This window comes from Solanum stenotomum, chromosome 4, assembly GCF_019186545.1.
Source record: "Solanum stenotomum isolate F172 chromosome 4, ASM1918654v1, whole genome shotgun sequence".
NCBI lineage: Eukaryota > Viridiplantae > Streptophyta > Magnoliopsida > Solanales > Solanaceae > Solanum > Solanum stenotomum.
In genome coordinates this window covers 64,122,566-64,139,053 of record NC_064285.1, presented here as the reverse complement: position 1 = coordinate 64,139,053, position 16,488 = coordinate 64,122,566, and the positions used below count along the sequence as shown (strand labels likewise).

The 16,488-nt window shown below is 32.0% G+C and overlaps 1 protein-coding gene across 1 annotated transcript; it reads right to left on the bottom strand.

The window, feature by feature from the left end:
* Positions 1-8,468: 8,468 nt before the first annotated feature.
* On the bottom strand, positions 8,469-11,370 carry LOC125861948 (leucine-rich repeat extensin-like protein 4). The gene has a single exon (XM_049541869.1). The coding sequence runs from the start codon at positions 11,154-11,156 to the stop codon at positions 8,946-8,948; it is 2,211 nt and encodes a 736-aa protein (XP_049397826.1). The 5' UTR covers positions 11,157-11,370; the 3' UTR covers positions 8,469-8,945.
* Positions 11,371-16,488: the final 5,118 nt, after the last annotated feature.

The window sequence follows — 16,488 nt, the reverse complement described above, 5'->3', positions numbered from 1 at the left end:
GCACGAATCCTATTTATTTCACCACACTCTTTATAGTATAATCGGGGTAATTTGAGTATTTAAATTAGTAATTGAACAGTAACTAAAATAACTTCTAGAAGTAAAGTAAACATTGTTCAAAGTTTTGATTCACATATAGCGAGATATATTGTCACGACCCAGATCATCGTGATTGACACCCACACTAACCCTCCAGTAGAAGAACGACTACTACAACCCAAAACAAGCAACTAAACCAAAAACTAAGGCAATTAAGTCAAACACTTAAGGAAATAAATATGGAGTTCCCATAAACTCCAACAAAAGTCTAACAATAACTAAACCAATGCGGAAGAATAACCTAGAACCTGAAAGTCAATATACCAAAACATTCTAACAATGAACCAAGTCTAAACAAGAAGGGATACAACCCCATACTAATGAACTAACTAAAACAAATGTCTAAGTCCTGAAATGGTGGACATAGACGAAAGAGAATTCCATGGCAGCCCAGAAGAATTGGCTCACCCTTGAGTTCAGAGCGACGATCACTGATCTTCTAAGCGAAGTCTGGCAATAGTCACTTGAAGATACCCTGTACTCAACAAAAATAAAAGCAAGTACAGTATCAGTACACAACCACAATGTAATAGTAGGATCACACGGCTATCCCACTAGTGCAACATAAGCAAGTCTAGACAACAGTATAATCACATGCATATATATCAACATATACAATATTATCAACTTTTACAAACAATGAACAACTTCACGTTCTTCAAGATACACAATTATGACAAGTTATTGGTCCTTTCATGGAACCCAAACCCAAACAGTTAGCATACTGAAACGTGGTACCCGATCCAATAGTTATGCCGGAACGTGGCAACCAATCTCATATTTATGCCAAAACGTGGCAACCGATCCCATAGTTATACCGGAATGTGGCAACCGATCCATTCAACACACCACAAGCACAATCACAATCACAATCACAAGTATATCATCAAGATTATACATTAAAGTCATGATTCCATGGCAATCATCATTCATCTATCTCATTTACAACGAGTGTGATCAACATTGCAACATTCATACATGTACAAGTATCATAATGAAGCAAGAACAAACATACATCACACAATCATAGAATCACAATCATCACCTACCTCGAAACAAGCTTGAAACCTAAGAAACTTGATCCTTCCCTTTACGAATTCGTTCTGCTTGCTCTTGGTTTACAAACAATCATAATAAACGGGAATCAATAAACAATTACTAATTACCCGAATTACTAACAATTCTATGAACCCTAGATCAAACCCATCATCCCAATTATCCAAATTAGGGTTGTTTCCACCATAGAATCTATAACAAAACCTTCCCCCATCAACATTCATCAATTCTATTATGTTCTACGAATTGAAAAACGGATTCGGGGAGTGAAAAACTTACCTTTAGCCTCAAGAATGGTGAAAAATGAGTAAGAGTCGCCTGGGGGTCGTTCCTTAGCTCAAAAAGTCAAAAAGTGCATAATGAGGTAGTTTAAGGGTTTATTAACGACTTTAATTCGTGTCGAGTCCGCCACAATGGCCACCACACCGCCACAGCGGCAAAACCCAGCACCAAGGCAGCATTCTCGAGACAGAAAGTTAATTAAAGATTTTCAAATTTCCCATTTCACAACACACCTCTAACCAATGACGCTCAGAAAATACCCTTTACGCCAAGATCGATTTCGGGAGTTCTACTCACCTAAATTCAATTTTGTAAAGTCATACGGATTCCTTAACGAGTTATCTAACCACTTATGTAATCAAAATCACAAATACTTTACCCGATTTTACCAGATTTCCCTACACCTCAAAGACTCCGATTTCGTCCAAATCTGGACAAGATTGGGAAAGTTCAAATACTACGAAAAAGTTCCGGCCCCAAATTTTCCCCCGTTGCCTTTTCTACAACTGGAACAGGTCGTTACATATATATATATATATATATATATATATATATCTTTTATATTTCATTCTTTGATGGATATCTATATTAAGATTCAATTAAATTCGAATTATTATCGAGAAATTACATATTAGGAATATAGTGGTTCCCGATAAAAACAACTCCTTATTCAGGCTCAAATCCAAAACATTTGATACATTATTACTATTTCGTATTATGTTAGGAGGAGAGTCAGTATACTGGGGTATATATGAGATATGTGACATATCGATAATTAATATATTTGACCTACTCACAGCCTGTCATTTGAGGCTCTAAATAAATGACTACTAATTATTTTATTTTATTTTAAAATGTATATTTTTTTATTACTAAGTACACTTATTAGTCAACCAACTCACTAATCAACAACCAAGAAATTGAGTAGATGGTGATGTGAGAATTTCTCTAACAAACAAAGCCATGTGAAATATAATGTTGATTTGGACCCCATTTCTAATTACTTCCATTAATTGGTGGCATTTATGTATTAGCCATATTATATATTATCATTTGTTAAGATTTTGGAAAATGATAGATACAATGACATTATTGTTCTATGTTCTATGTTATATATCACTTCCCTTCTTATATTCCAAAGTCTTTTTTCCCTCTTACTTGGAATTAAATTTTACACACCAAGTTGATGAACATTGTTTTGAGGCTTAAAGTGCAAATATCGAATACAGATAAATTTTAAATTTCAAAAATACAAAGAAGAAATATAGTTTTTAACAAGTATAAATCTCCAGATACAACGAATGGAGCAAGAACAGGTTTATTATTGTCTTCAACTAGTAACTAAATATTTTAACTTTGTGAATGTATATCTAATCAACTTGTCCACACTGTATCTCGTGGACACCTAATGATGATGTGACACATAAATTTTAGAGGTATATTCTAGATGATCACTTTATAAGTTGGAGTGTTCAACAGACATATTAAAGACAAGTTGAAGTATCTAGCTATTAACTTCAAAATTGAAATATATAGTTACCAACTGAGATCATATTAAGATGTCTATCAATGTATTATAACTAATTTATATGGGTTTTGCGTAAACTTCTATCACTTACCCTCATGGTAACTTAATGTGCATTTTATCTTATTAAATTGCTTAATGATAATAAGTTAATATAATTTAATATAAATAGCCTTGTGAATAAATATTTACCACTCAAATGCCATCAATACATAAGAAAATTGACTACTTTTTTTTAAAAAAAAAAATTGGTTGGTGTTGATAAAACATAAACAACGTGGAAAAAGTCCCATATGATGTTGACCAAATATAAGAAACGGTTGGTGAAAAAGAGTACTATAAATAAAGACAACAAATTAATACAAACAACAACAAAAAACATAAAATTAAAGAGTCCGATTAAGTGGACAAATGCTTACTCACAATAGATATTTATTTCAAATCATATAATTTATTATAATTTTAATATATAAGAACATATATTATTCAATTGATTAAGTGAACACAAAATAACTCGAAAAATTATTAATATCATCCATTTATTGATCTTTTACTAATAAAATTTGTTCTATTAAGTGAAGGTTAGTAACTCGCCACTTCCTTGAACTTCTCATTGTTTTTTCACTTTATAACAAGCTGTTATAGATATATAAATATTATAATATTAAGATTATTAATTTTATTTATTTTAATTAAATATCGTGTTTAGTTAAATAAATTTATATAAATTAAAATGAAAGAGCATTATTTAATAACTAATGAAACCACGAGCTCTTTTATATGAGGAGGGTTCATGATTTTATTTTTCTAACACTTTATTTGAAGAAGAAAAAAAGGTAAATAAATTGAATATAGTCGTAAAAACAAAAATTTTGTTGATAAATTTAAATTTTCAATATATATAGTATATATTATAAATTTCTGACAAAGAATGTTTAACTGATTATTTTTCACGGTATACAGTTATGCCACTGATTGAGGAAAAAAGAACGTTGATGAGAAAGGAACGATGATAAATTAATGATAGATCGAGATGAGTTCAAAATTGCAAGTCAATACGCGTAAAACATATTGTTGAATCAATAATTATGACTTTATAACAAAATATTTTAGACTTAGGAAAAATATTGAATAATATCTATAAATATATAATTCGAATCAACATTGGTTACGATATCACTAATTCCATAAATTTGGCCCGATTTGAATAGACAACAAGTGACCCATAAAATGGGGTATTTTGTTAGGTATATTCACGTGTGATGTTAGGACACAATACTAAATGAAAACACATATTTTGGTAGGGTTTTTATTGAAAATATTGTCGAAAAAAAATCTTAAGTTATACCAACGGCTAGAAGGAAGAGGCTCTCATGTTTTTAAAAAAACGTTAATATCGAGTATGAATAAATATTTAAGTTTCAATTTGATGGGTTAAGCCTAATGCATGATTTAGATAAACTTAATGTCTCAATACCACTATTCTTTGAATTATTTGAAGGACACTTTTACAAATATGAAATTAATGATCAAAGTGAAAATCAATAATTGTCAACCACTTGTATCGAAAATAGAATTGACTATTGATTCTAAATTTATTAAAACTTGTTTAAAAATACTGTAATGAAAGGAATATAGAAATTTGTCAATAGATATTTAATCAAATCGTTCGATTCCTCCCCGATCTATGAACATGAAGGATGAAAGTGAGTTAGTATGTATGTTAATACCTCATCCACGAATTAGTCCTTCGCGTAGTTTTTTTTCTCAAAGAATAAAAAAAATGTATTTAATTTAGCGTCTATAAGTACATGAGTTTGAAGTAAAGCTACTGAGTTTTGTCAAACTTGTAGCTTAAAGTCTACCTCCCTCTTGGTTGTGCTTACTCATACTCTCGTTATTTGCATAGTATTGTATTTTTCCTTGATCTTCTAAGGTGGATTTAATGTGTTATAGATCTTGTCCTACCTCATAAAAGTAGAGAGACTGTTTTCAAAAGATACTTAAGTAACTCGATCACAAAAAAATGACTGAAGAAAAAATTAAAATATTTCATATCGTGATAATTTATTTTAAACCATTTCCCCATAACTTGTCTCACTTTTTTTCTGTGGCAACAAATAGCAAAGTAGAATCGAGGGCCATAAAGAACATTTTTCAAACTTAAAGGTGCCCAGCAAGATTTGCACAAAAAAATTAACTATGTTATATCAACGGCTAGAAGGAATTAAGAGGCTCTCTTCATTTTCTTTTTAACACACATAAATATCGAATCCGAATAAATACTAAAGTTTCAATTCTATTAGATTGAACTCAAAGATATATAATTTAGGGGAAGCGTTCACTTCGATTTCAAATTGGAATCTTCGTCCACCAAGAAGCGCTAAAATCCTTGTAATGAAAAGTGTAAATTTAAATTGATCGAAACATTGAATTCTCGATACAAAATATTTGAATAAAAAAAGGTAGATATAAGTGAAACAATGACACAAAAGGTTGAGAATGTTAGTAGCTTAATTGATTGACTACCTAAACATTTACCTTATTGATGAGAGTTCGTTTCTGAGTACGTATAAGTTGATTCGAACACCACCATTATTCGAAAAAAAAAAGAAAAGGCATGACTATTGAGGAATCCTGAAAATCTGTAAACCTCTCTTTAATTTTAAAAAATAGTAATTGATTAAAGAAATCCAAGTGAGTTTGAAATTTGAATCCAATTAGCAAAGTGATAGTGGAATTAATTACTTTTCCCTAAATTAATGATGGAGACTTCCAATTTAAGACTGAATTTATACTATTTCCCCTTAATCAAAGGAAGAGTTGATTAATTTGGTCATTTTTTTCAACTACACCCAAAATAGACATAGATAAAAAGGCCTAAAAATAAAATTAAGCTGGATTTATAAGAATGAGTGTGAATTTAGTGTAAGGACAAAGTTTTACTTTTATACACAATTCGTTCCATGTTTGACTTAACATATATTTTTAAAAATAACAAGTAGAATGATAATTTTATTGTACCATCTCTGATTATTATAAGTCGTGTTAAATGTTATATATGATAAATATTTCACAATAAAAATAATATATAGGTATAAAATAATAAATTATATCTAGATTTTTCAAACTACACAAATAAAATTGAATGAGAAGAGAATAAACTGACAACATTAAAAGAATTCCCCCGCTATTTAATCACTCAAGAGTATAATGTCCAATAATTATTCATAATATGTGAAATTCAAAATTTGAAAAAATCACTCTCTCTGATCCAAATTATATGAACTTAGATCAATTTTTTTTTTTTGTCATATTGATATGAAAAGAATTGTAGTATTCAATATTTTTCGTATAATTTTATAACGGAAAAGGGTCAAAATTGCCCCTGAACTATGCGAAATAGACCATTTATACCCTCTATTATATTTTGGGATCAAAAATACCCCCGAAGTTATCCCAGGAGACCACAAATACCCTCAAGAGTTAACACCCCAATTTTTTAGTGACGTGACAAGTCACATGGGACTAATCCTTCCACCTAAGCATTGCCAACTAAGATTCACTACAAAAGAACTTGACTTTTAGTGGCGACAAAGTCGCCACAAAATCCCAAAATATTGCCACTAAAGGTTATGAGTGATTTTTTAGTGGCGACTAAGACTCGAACAACCATTCGCTAGTAAAACCTATTTTTTCAACAAAAAAATATGATAATTAATTTTCAATTGCGACCTAATTTTCTAAAATAAATAACTTGCAATATCCATACTTAAAACATCCAATATTATTACGAAAAATAATCAAAATTACTTCTCGATTCAAATCTCCTACTATATATATATAATGCATCATTGTACATTTTATACATTTACATATGACATAAAAATAAAACATATAGTGTCTTCAACTCCTACTTAATCGATATCATATTTGGTTTTTTAAAAACAATGAAGAAAAAAACATAAAATTAGAATTTAATGTTAAAAACTTTTAGTGACGATTTTCTGGGCTTTTGTGGCGACTGTTGTTGCCGCTAAAGGTCTAGTTCTTTTGTAGTAAATCCTAGTTGGCAACGCTTAGGTGGAAGGATTAGTCCCACGTGGCACGTCAACAAAAATTTGGGGTGTTAACTCTTGAGGGTATTTGTGGTCTCTTAGGATAACAGCAGGGGCATTTTTGATCCCAAAATGTAACGAAAGGTATAAATGGTCTATTTCATATAGTTCGGGGCAATTTTGACCCTTTTCCGATTTTATAATATCTAGTTAGTTATTTTTATGATTGATCTAACTCAATTCAATTTTAACAATTCATCACATTTACTTTTATAATAAATAAAAAAATAAATATTTATTTTGAGATGAAGAAAATATTATTTAAAAAAAAAAAATTTTGGTGGATCAAAAAGGTACAAGTGTTGACATCATACACGTTTCCAACAACTGTAAAGTATAGTAGCAAAGACAAATTATTTGAATCAAATTACCTCAATTCCAGCATATGAGTCCGGAAGAATCTTGACCCTTGAAATATGTAAGGTCAAGATTTTTGCTTTTACTTTTTTTTTTACCAATTGGTATCAATAAAGTTATTGACTTTTTCTTTTCATAATCATGATGTTCAAATTAGTTTATCACACATCTTAACTATTTTGTTAGAATAAATATTACGTACATCCCAATGTCATAGGTAAATCACCTAGAGTTTTTTTCCGTCTATATTGATCTTTGGACCCTGGTTGCTAAGATTTTCTTTTTTATAAGCAAGAAGTTTCTTGCGCATCTTGAAACTCGATTAGTAGTATGTTTGTCTTTTTAACCTTAACCACTTAAATAAAAGATTGTTGAATGCAACAAGGTCTAAACATTGAGTTTGTGACGTGCTTGTCCCTCTTACTTTCTCCACTTGAATACAAGACTTTTATATGTCTGCGTTTCTAACATGCTCGTTCTTCTTACCTTCTCCACTTAAATTTTGCAACAAGGTTTAAACCCCTAAGTTTGTAACATACTCATCCCTCTTACCTTCTCCGCTTAAATACAAAGATTTTTATCAACAACAAAATCTAAACCTGCGAGTCCTTCTTACCTTCCCCACTTATATACCAAACTAACAACAAGGTCTAAACCCCTAGTTCATGACAGGGGCCAAACCCTAAACCTTGAGATTTTCACCTATTTCATTGTCTATCCTTTATTTTCAAAATTTTCACCCGCTTCATTAACTGCTAAGTCGCACATTTATTACAACAATGAAGTTGTTGTTTTTAAGCCAAAAGATAAGAAGGACCACCATCCAAGTGCAACAATTAACAACTAGAGGTGGTATAAATTTGTAATCAATGAACAAACCACATGTACTTTCCACCTTTAGCATTGATAATAGACCAACTACCCAAAAACTTTAGTTGAAATAAATGCAATTTGTACATATTCAACACAAAACTAGATTTGGAGCTTTGCAAGATCAAGAAGATATACATACACAACTACTATAAGAGAAGAAACACAAAGGAATAATCTGAATTCTGAGAATCAATACAAGTAAAACAGAAAATGCTCATCATTATACTATAGTTTGAAAAAAAAAAAAAACCCAAAAAAATAAAAATACAAAGAAAACAAAGTATGATGAAACTAAAATCTAACAATAAAAACTCACAAAATAGAAAAACCAGATGCAGCAAGCACTGTAAACTGGATTTAATCCCAGATTATGATCTCTATACATACATTTTCCTGGAAAGTTTCTATCTTTTCTTTGCCAATTTATTCGCTCCACAACTTCAATCTATTTGATAACAATTCAAAAATAAAATCTGAATCTTTCTCCTCTTTTTTCTTTCTTTCTGTCACGCCATTTTAACTTTGTGATCACGTATTAGCTCGATTTTATTGATGGCTTGAAGAGTTCGAGGAAATAATAATTGTAGGGATAATTTTGTGCTTTGAGGATAAGTTAGTGGAAATTTCTGAAAGAATTAATAAAAGGGTGGTGGAGGTGGTGAAGCATATTGAACTCCTATTATTGGTGGCAATGGCCCTTCATATACTGGAGTAGGTGGTGGTGATGGTGGGGGTGGAGAATTGTAATAATAAACTGGTGATGGAGGAGATGGAGATGGTGGGGGCGGAGAATTGTAATGATAAACTGGTGGTGGAGGAGATGGAGATGGTGGGGGTGGAGAATTGTAATAATAAACTGGTGGTGGAGGAGATGGAGATGGTGGGGGCGGAGAATTGTAATGATAAACCGGTGGTGGAGGAGGAGATGGTGAAGGGGAGGGGGGTGGGGGTGGTTCAATGCAAGGAGGAGGTGGTGGAGGGGGTTCTATACAAGGCAATGGGGAAGGAGGTGGAGGAGGTGAAGAATATACGTATGTTGGTGGTGGAGGAGGAGGTGAATTTGGTGGCGGAGGTGATGAGTATATGTATACTGGTGGAGGAGGAGGCGAATTTGGTGGAGGAGGAGGTGAATTTGGGGGCGGAGGTGGTGGTGAATTGTAATAGTAAGGTGAAGGGGGTGGAGGCGAGTGAGCAAGCGGTGGAGGTGGAGAATTAGGAGGTGGGGAATTTGGTGGTGGAGGTGGAGGTGAGCGTACACAATAAGGCAATGGTGATGGAGGAGGTGGAGATGGTGGTGGCGAATAAACGGGTGGGGGAGGAGGTGGAGGTGATGGTGGAGGGGGAGATGGTGGCGGTGGTGGTGGTGAATAAACTGGTGGTGGGGGTGATGGTGGAGGTGGAGATGGCGGGGGTGGAGGTGGAGGTGATGGTGATGGTGGAGGAGGAGATGGAGGTGGGGGTGGAGGTGAATAGACTGGTGGTGGAGGCGGAGGTGGTGATGGAGAGGGTGGTGGTGGCGGTGGTGAATAAACTGGAGGTGGAGGAGTATAAACTGGTGGCGGAGGCGAATAAATAGGTGGCGGAGGGGCAGGCAAGGGGGGTGAAAGTGGCGGAGGAGGTGGCAAAACAGGAACAAATTTATGACACCTGAAAGCACTGCAATGAATTTTTTTAGACAAAAAGGCCTTACACTGTCCCTGAGAGCGTTGCACCGGTCTGTTGGGCAAACAATTCCGTTCATCATGAAACTCCGGCAACCCCAAACACACCGGCGGTTCACCAGTGAAGAAATTATAAGAATACGTAAAATTCTCAAGCTTAGGAAGCTGACAAATGCTTTTCGGAATTGTCCCAGAAAGCATATTATGTGCCACATTCAATTGCTCCAAATTCACCAAATCACCAAAATTCTCCGGCAACGGACCCATCAACTGATTAAAGCTCACATCAAATACAGTCAGATTTTTCAACAACCCAATCTCCGCCGGCAAACAAGAACGTAACCCATTGTTCATTAAAATCGCCTCATTAAGATTACTCATATTTCCAATACTCGCCGGAAGACACCCATGGAAACTGTTACTCGCCAGAACTATCACAGAAACCGGCGAATTCCCAAAATTATCCGGCAACTCAAACGCAAACCGATTATGATTAATAAAAATGGCGTCTAATGGCTTATCAAAAAGCTGTGAAGGTACATTACCTTCAAATTCATTGAACCTAATATCCAAAAATATCAACTTGGGTAAACTCAAAACAACATAAGGAAACTTCCCAGCAAACCTGTTATTACTCAGATCCAGCTCGAACAGTATCTTCAACTTGCTGAATTTTCTTGGTATTGTACCACAGAAACGGTTTGAATTGATATGGAAAATCCCAAGATCTGTAAGAAGCCCAAGCTCTTCCGGGAGGTACCCTGCAATGTCACCATGGTTAAGGTCAATGCCGGCAACTGTACGGATTTTGGGGTTATCCAACGCCGGAGCACAGAAGATTCCGGTGTAGCTGCATACATTAGGACCAACCCAATTCAGAGTGATATTAAAGGGATCTGAAATGATAGCTTGTTTCCATGCTTGTAAAGCAATATAAGCATTCTTGATTCTATCATTCTCAAACACCATAGATGGATCAATTTTCACATTTTCACCTCTATCACCAAACTCATCTCTGTAATACAAAAGCTGCCTGTGTTTGATGAACTGAGCTTCAGAATCAGTTAAAGGGCCATTTTCAGAAACAGTAAACTCAGCATTTGTGTGTTCAGCAAAGACTGAACACAACAAACAGAGCACAAGAAAAAACAGAGAACAAATGGGTGTTTGTGTTTTCTCCTTCATCTCACATGAGTCATCTGAAAATCAAGAATGCTTGTTTTTTTTATGCTTTTTTTGGTTCAAAGATTGAATCTTTAACCAAATGTGAGATGAAAAAAGTGGAGAAAAAAAGGGATACTGGAAATGGGGTTGGTTCTTTGAGATCTGAGAAGGAGAGAGATAAAGGGGAAGAAGAAGTTGAATTTATTTTAGGGATTTTTGGTGCGTGTGTGTGAATATAGAGAAGAGAGAAAGAGAAACATGAAATTTCCGACTTAAAAAAGGACAGCTAAATCACAGCTCAAAGCCCACTATTCTCTCACTTTCTTTGTAATAGGTCTTAGCTAGCTGGCTAAACTTCTTTATGTTTCTCACTAATTTGGTTCTTTATTCTTCTAGTAATAACCATTAAGAACCACATGTCTAGATACAACAATTTAGAGTTTGAGGATTAAGGTAAAAGATAAGAAGGTTAAGTATGGTCTAATTCATTATAGTAAGATTTAGAGATTGAGTATTAAGGTAGAAGGTTAAGTGTTGTCTAGTTCATTTACAGTCTAGATAGAAAGATTTGGATGTCGAGGATTAAGGTAGAAAGTACGAAGGTGAAGCGTTGTCTAGTTTAGTTCCAGTCTAGATATAAAGGCTTAGAGGTCGAGGATTAAGGTAAAAGTAAGAAGGTTAAGCATGGTCTAGTAATAACCATTAAGAACCACATTTCTAGATAGAACAATTTAGAGGTCGAGGATTAACGTAGAAGGTAAGAAGGTTAAGCATGGTCTAGTTCATTTTCAGGTTAGATAGAAAGATTTGGAGGTTGAGTATTAAGGTAGAAGGTAAGAAGGTTAAGCATGGTCTAGTTCATTTCCAGTCTAGATGGAAAAATTTGGAGGTCGAAGATTGAGGTAGAAATAAGAAGGTTAAGCGTTGTCTAGTTTAATTTATGTCTAAATAGAAATATTTAAAGGTCGAAAATTGAGGTAGAAGGCTAAAAGATTAAACGTTGTTTAATTCCCTTTTTAGTATTGTTATGATTACTTTCTTAAGTTAGTAGGTAAGTGTTTCTAGTTAACTGTTCAATATTGTTTGCTATCATTAATTTCTTATTTCAGATTTTAGTGCTTATTACTTGTTGTTTTTGTTGCTTTGGTTATTATTTTGTTTGGCTATTGCTACAAATGCTCTTCTTCGTTGTTTGCAACATGATTTTTTTGTGAATTTATTTGTTTTACATGCTTTTTTTTGTTGATATATTTTATTTGATTCGAGGATTTATCCAAAACAATTTCTCTGCCTTTATAATACACGAATAAGATTGTGTACATCCAAATTTCACTTGTGAGATTACATTGATATATTATTATAAATTAATTTTTTTAAAAAAACTTTTAAGATATGTATGATATTCACTAGTTCGTACTATATGTTCCTTGTACATTATCATTACTCATAGGAAGAGAAGGAGACAAGTTTAACCTTTTGCTCTTCAATATTGAATATGAAAAAGAAATGTATTTTTTTGTGTTAATCTTAAATTTGTGTATCCTTACATTAAAATGACTTTGATTTTTTTCAGAGTCATCTAGTGTTTTGTATCTATATTGGCGTCTAATTGGATTCATGCTATGTAGGGTCCTATTCGAAAGGAAGCATTTCCTTCTAAGAATTTTTATATATCCAAAGTTCAAATCCAAAATTGCTGATTAAGTATCTGTTACTCGTTTCTTGTATAAATTTTTTCACCTCTCCACTCACAAGGTGTCCCTTTTTGACTTTGAGATAATTCCTCTTCCGCCATCTACGCCACAAGTGCTTTTGGTTTCTTTTTCTCATTAATGAGAAATAAAGGAAGGAACCTTCTCTCATGGAAAAACCACTTATTGTGAGTAACAACTCACTCTCAAAAAACACTCACACGCAAGAGTGTTAAATGAACGGGTCAAATTAGATATAGATTAATTAAAAATGAGTTAAATTAAAATGAATAACATATTTGATTCGTCTATATATATTTCATCATACTAATAGAAATGGGTTAATTAACGAATAATATGAATATCTATTATGTATAGTCAGATGAGAACACAAGCTAAAAATCAAAATTGAAAATATTGTTCATGAAATTTGATTAGTTTCTCAAAATTTATCTTCAAAGAAATTCGAGTTCCAAAACGGACTCATACTAGTTTCTGAGTGTAATTTTACTTTCACTCACAAAACTTTTTTAAAAAAATTGTAAATAAAATTCATGTCCAAACACAACTTCAAGTTTCAAAAAGTATTTTCAACACATCTTCAAAAATTCATTCATTTCGAGTTTCAACTAACTCTATGATTGAACACTAGCAAAATATATGGTGCACAAATTTTGATCCTTCCTTCCAACTTTGTGGGATTTATTTTTATTTCCCTATTGTATAGTTTCCAAATTACCAAACAAATCTAGTCATATCATCATTTAATTTTCATTGATATTTTGGTATCACTATCAACTATTTCCTACTTCTTGTAAATTTTTGGTTGAGATTGCACAGCAGATCATAGTACTCTATGGTAGGTACACTTATAACTTGTGCCTTTGATACATTTATCTGGTTGTAGAAAAAAAAACATTCAATTATCACTTGCAAGTATCATTGCTCGAGGCCATTTATTGAGTTGAAGTACTCACCATCACGGGGTCGGGTTATGGTGAAACATATAAGATCTCTTTGCTCTTAATTAGAAGCTTCAAATTTTCAAGCTTCGAAAATGAAAAGAATCTTAATAGGGAGTCTTTTTTCTTTTAATGAGTCTTAACTCTTACTCGATACAAATTTGAATTTATTGAGATTCCCCAGGGTTTAAAAAGGTAAAAAGAGGGTAAAATATCGTTTGTGGTTGCGCACTTTTGACTCCTAATATATACTAGCAAACAATTCTAAGAATTAGTATATTTGCTTCTTTAAGAGATCATACTTTTATTTAATTAAATTATATCTAATATACATCTTTCATGCATTTTAAAAAAAAAGAATTATGGCCAAAACATAAATTTTCTATTATCTTCGATCAGTGGCGGAGGCAGAAATTTTAATAAAGGGATTTAAAATTTGAGAAGTAAACACACGAACTAGTGAAAGGAAGTTCGACATCTATTATACATATTTAAAAAATAATTTTAACCATGTATAAATAATAATATTTTTCGCCGAAGGGTACGGATAAACCCCCTCATTATATGCTGCCTCCGCCCCTGTCTTTGATGGTAATGATGAGGTCCGATATTAATATATTTGTCTGTTCTGATGTAATATTAAAATTGTGGTCATTTCATAGAAAAATACATTTTGATCTGATTAAATGTGTCTTATGAACTTATTATAATTATACGTTCAAGTGAATGATTATTCAATATATAATAAGTGATAAAACTTTTTTTTTATAACAAGAAAATTCGCAATCGCTATTTTTAAAATACACATAACCCTCAAACCATGCAGAAAAAGATAAAATGAATGTACAAACTAAGCTTCATACGATGAACTCAATTAAGAAAACATCCGATTAACAAGAAAATTCGAATTAAAAAAAAATACACGGCTCCATCAACTCAGCCACCAATAATTCTATAATAATTAACATCACAAAGCTTACTTGTATCACATTAAAGTAATTGAATTTAATCCATAAAATTATATTACTATTATAATAATCATATAATACAGTAACTTTTTAGATTTTTTTTTCCTCTCAATTTAGTGGTTTGCATGTGACTACCTATAGTTTTAGCTTTTTATCTTATTAGTACTAAAATAATTGTCAAGTACTCTTTCAAATCATATGATTCTTTTGACAAGTTCTCTATGCCCCCCATGAGATATCTTAGGTAGCTTGATGTTTATCTTTGGGTCCATTGTCCAAAGTATAAATCATAAATATAAGACGAGTTGAGTTTAATTTGAACAATTTAAAATAGATTAAATTTTATCAAAGTTTTATATGGAAAATATATATGAATTGTGTCGAAATAGATTAAATAATGAATTATATTCCAATTCATTCAGCATAATTCAATTTCTCACTCTTTACAATTTGCGTTTTCAAAGAAAAATGTAAAATCCAATTTATTTTTTCTTAAAATTATTAAGTTCTTTGAAATGAGCTTGTATTAAGTTCTATGAAATTTCCTATTACAAATTTAGTTTTGTATGTTAGAATTTAGGTTGCATTATTTGACCCAATTTTACTCAATAATTCATAGGTCGTTTCTAGTTTGATTCCTTGAGTCAATTACACAAATCAATCATAATTTAATTCGTTTAAATTTGAACAATTTTTTTTATTTTTCATTCAACATTAGATATTCGAATTGAATCTTATTAATTCTTGAATTGTATATTGTAGGATCCATTTCTAGAGACAATATTACTCTTAACATAATTTCTTTTTCATTCTCAGGAGCTCAAATTTGATCAAGAACTCTGATTAAGAGTGACAAAATTCTATTCATCGAGAGATTTGAACAAAGTTACTACAAAATGAATTTACTTTGCCACCTATTGTTCAAAAAAGCATTTCTTTGGTGTGTTACAGCCTAGAGGAAGAACCAACTACTTCTCCACTGTGTTAGAAAATATTATCATATATATTTGCTTAAATTGTTTAATCTTGTAGTCAAAATTCTATGAACAAATAATTTGAAAGTAGTTCATAAATTATTATTTCCTTAGTTTAACATAGTGTAATTTATTATAAGAGAATGTTCCAAACCTCCAATCATACCCAATCATTTGATTCCTTCTAAGGTATCAAACATGATTTTTCAAATTTTTGTTGCTAAACTTAGCTGGCTATATACTTTTCTTTCATCTTTTTGGCTGTTTTTAGTATTTACATTTAGTATTCTTTTCTTGATTCTTTATTTTTTTAAAAATGAAAATATACAATATTATAACTATATCCAAATATTTGTTGATAAGAGCGCAACATGTGATAGATAGATTAGCACACATTGTAGGTTCGAATCTTATCTGTCACAAACAAATGCTTGGTACTTAAGTGGAGAATGACGAACAAATACATTTATTATTCACCAATTTTCAAATCGTGTATCATTGGTCCTCGGTGTTTCTTGATTATAATTTTTCCACTTTTTAGTTATTCTTAGTACTTTCTTCTTGTGTTGTTTTCTTGATTGTTTTAATTCTTATGTAAAAATAATACTATAACTATTCCCTGAAAATCTGATAGTAAGAGCGCAATAAGTTGTGTGTAAATTAAGCACGTGTCATGAGTTTGAATCTCATCACTAATAAAAACTTAGCACTTAATGAAGTATAGAATTATAGAAGATCGGTTTATTATTCACCAATTT

Bases quoted from the DNA above. Each gene is read 5' to 3' on its own strand.
- LOC125861948 (XM_049541869.1), bottom strand. From the start codon at position 11,156: ATGAAGGAGAAAACACAAACACCCATTTGTTCTCTGTTTTTTCTTGTG.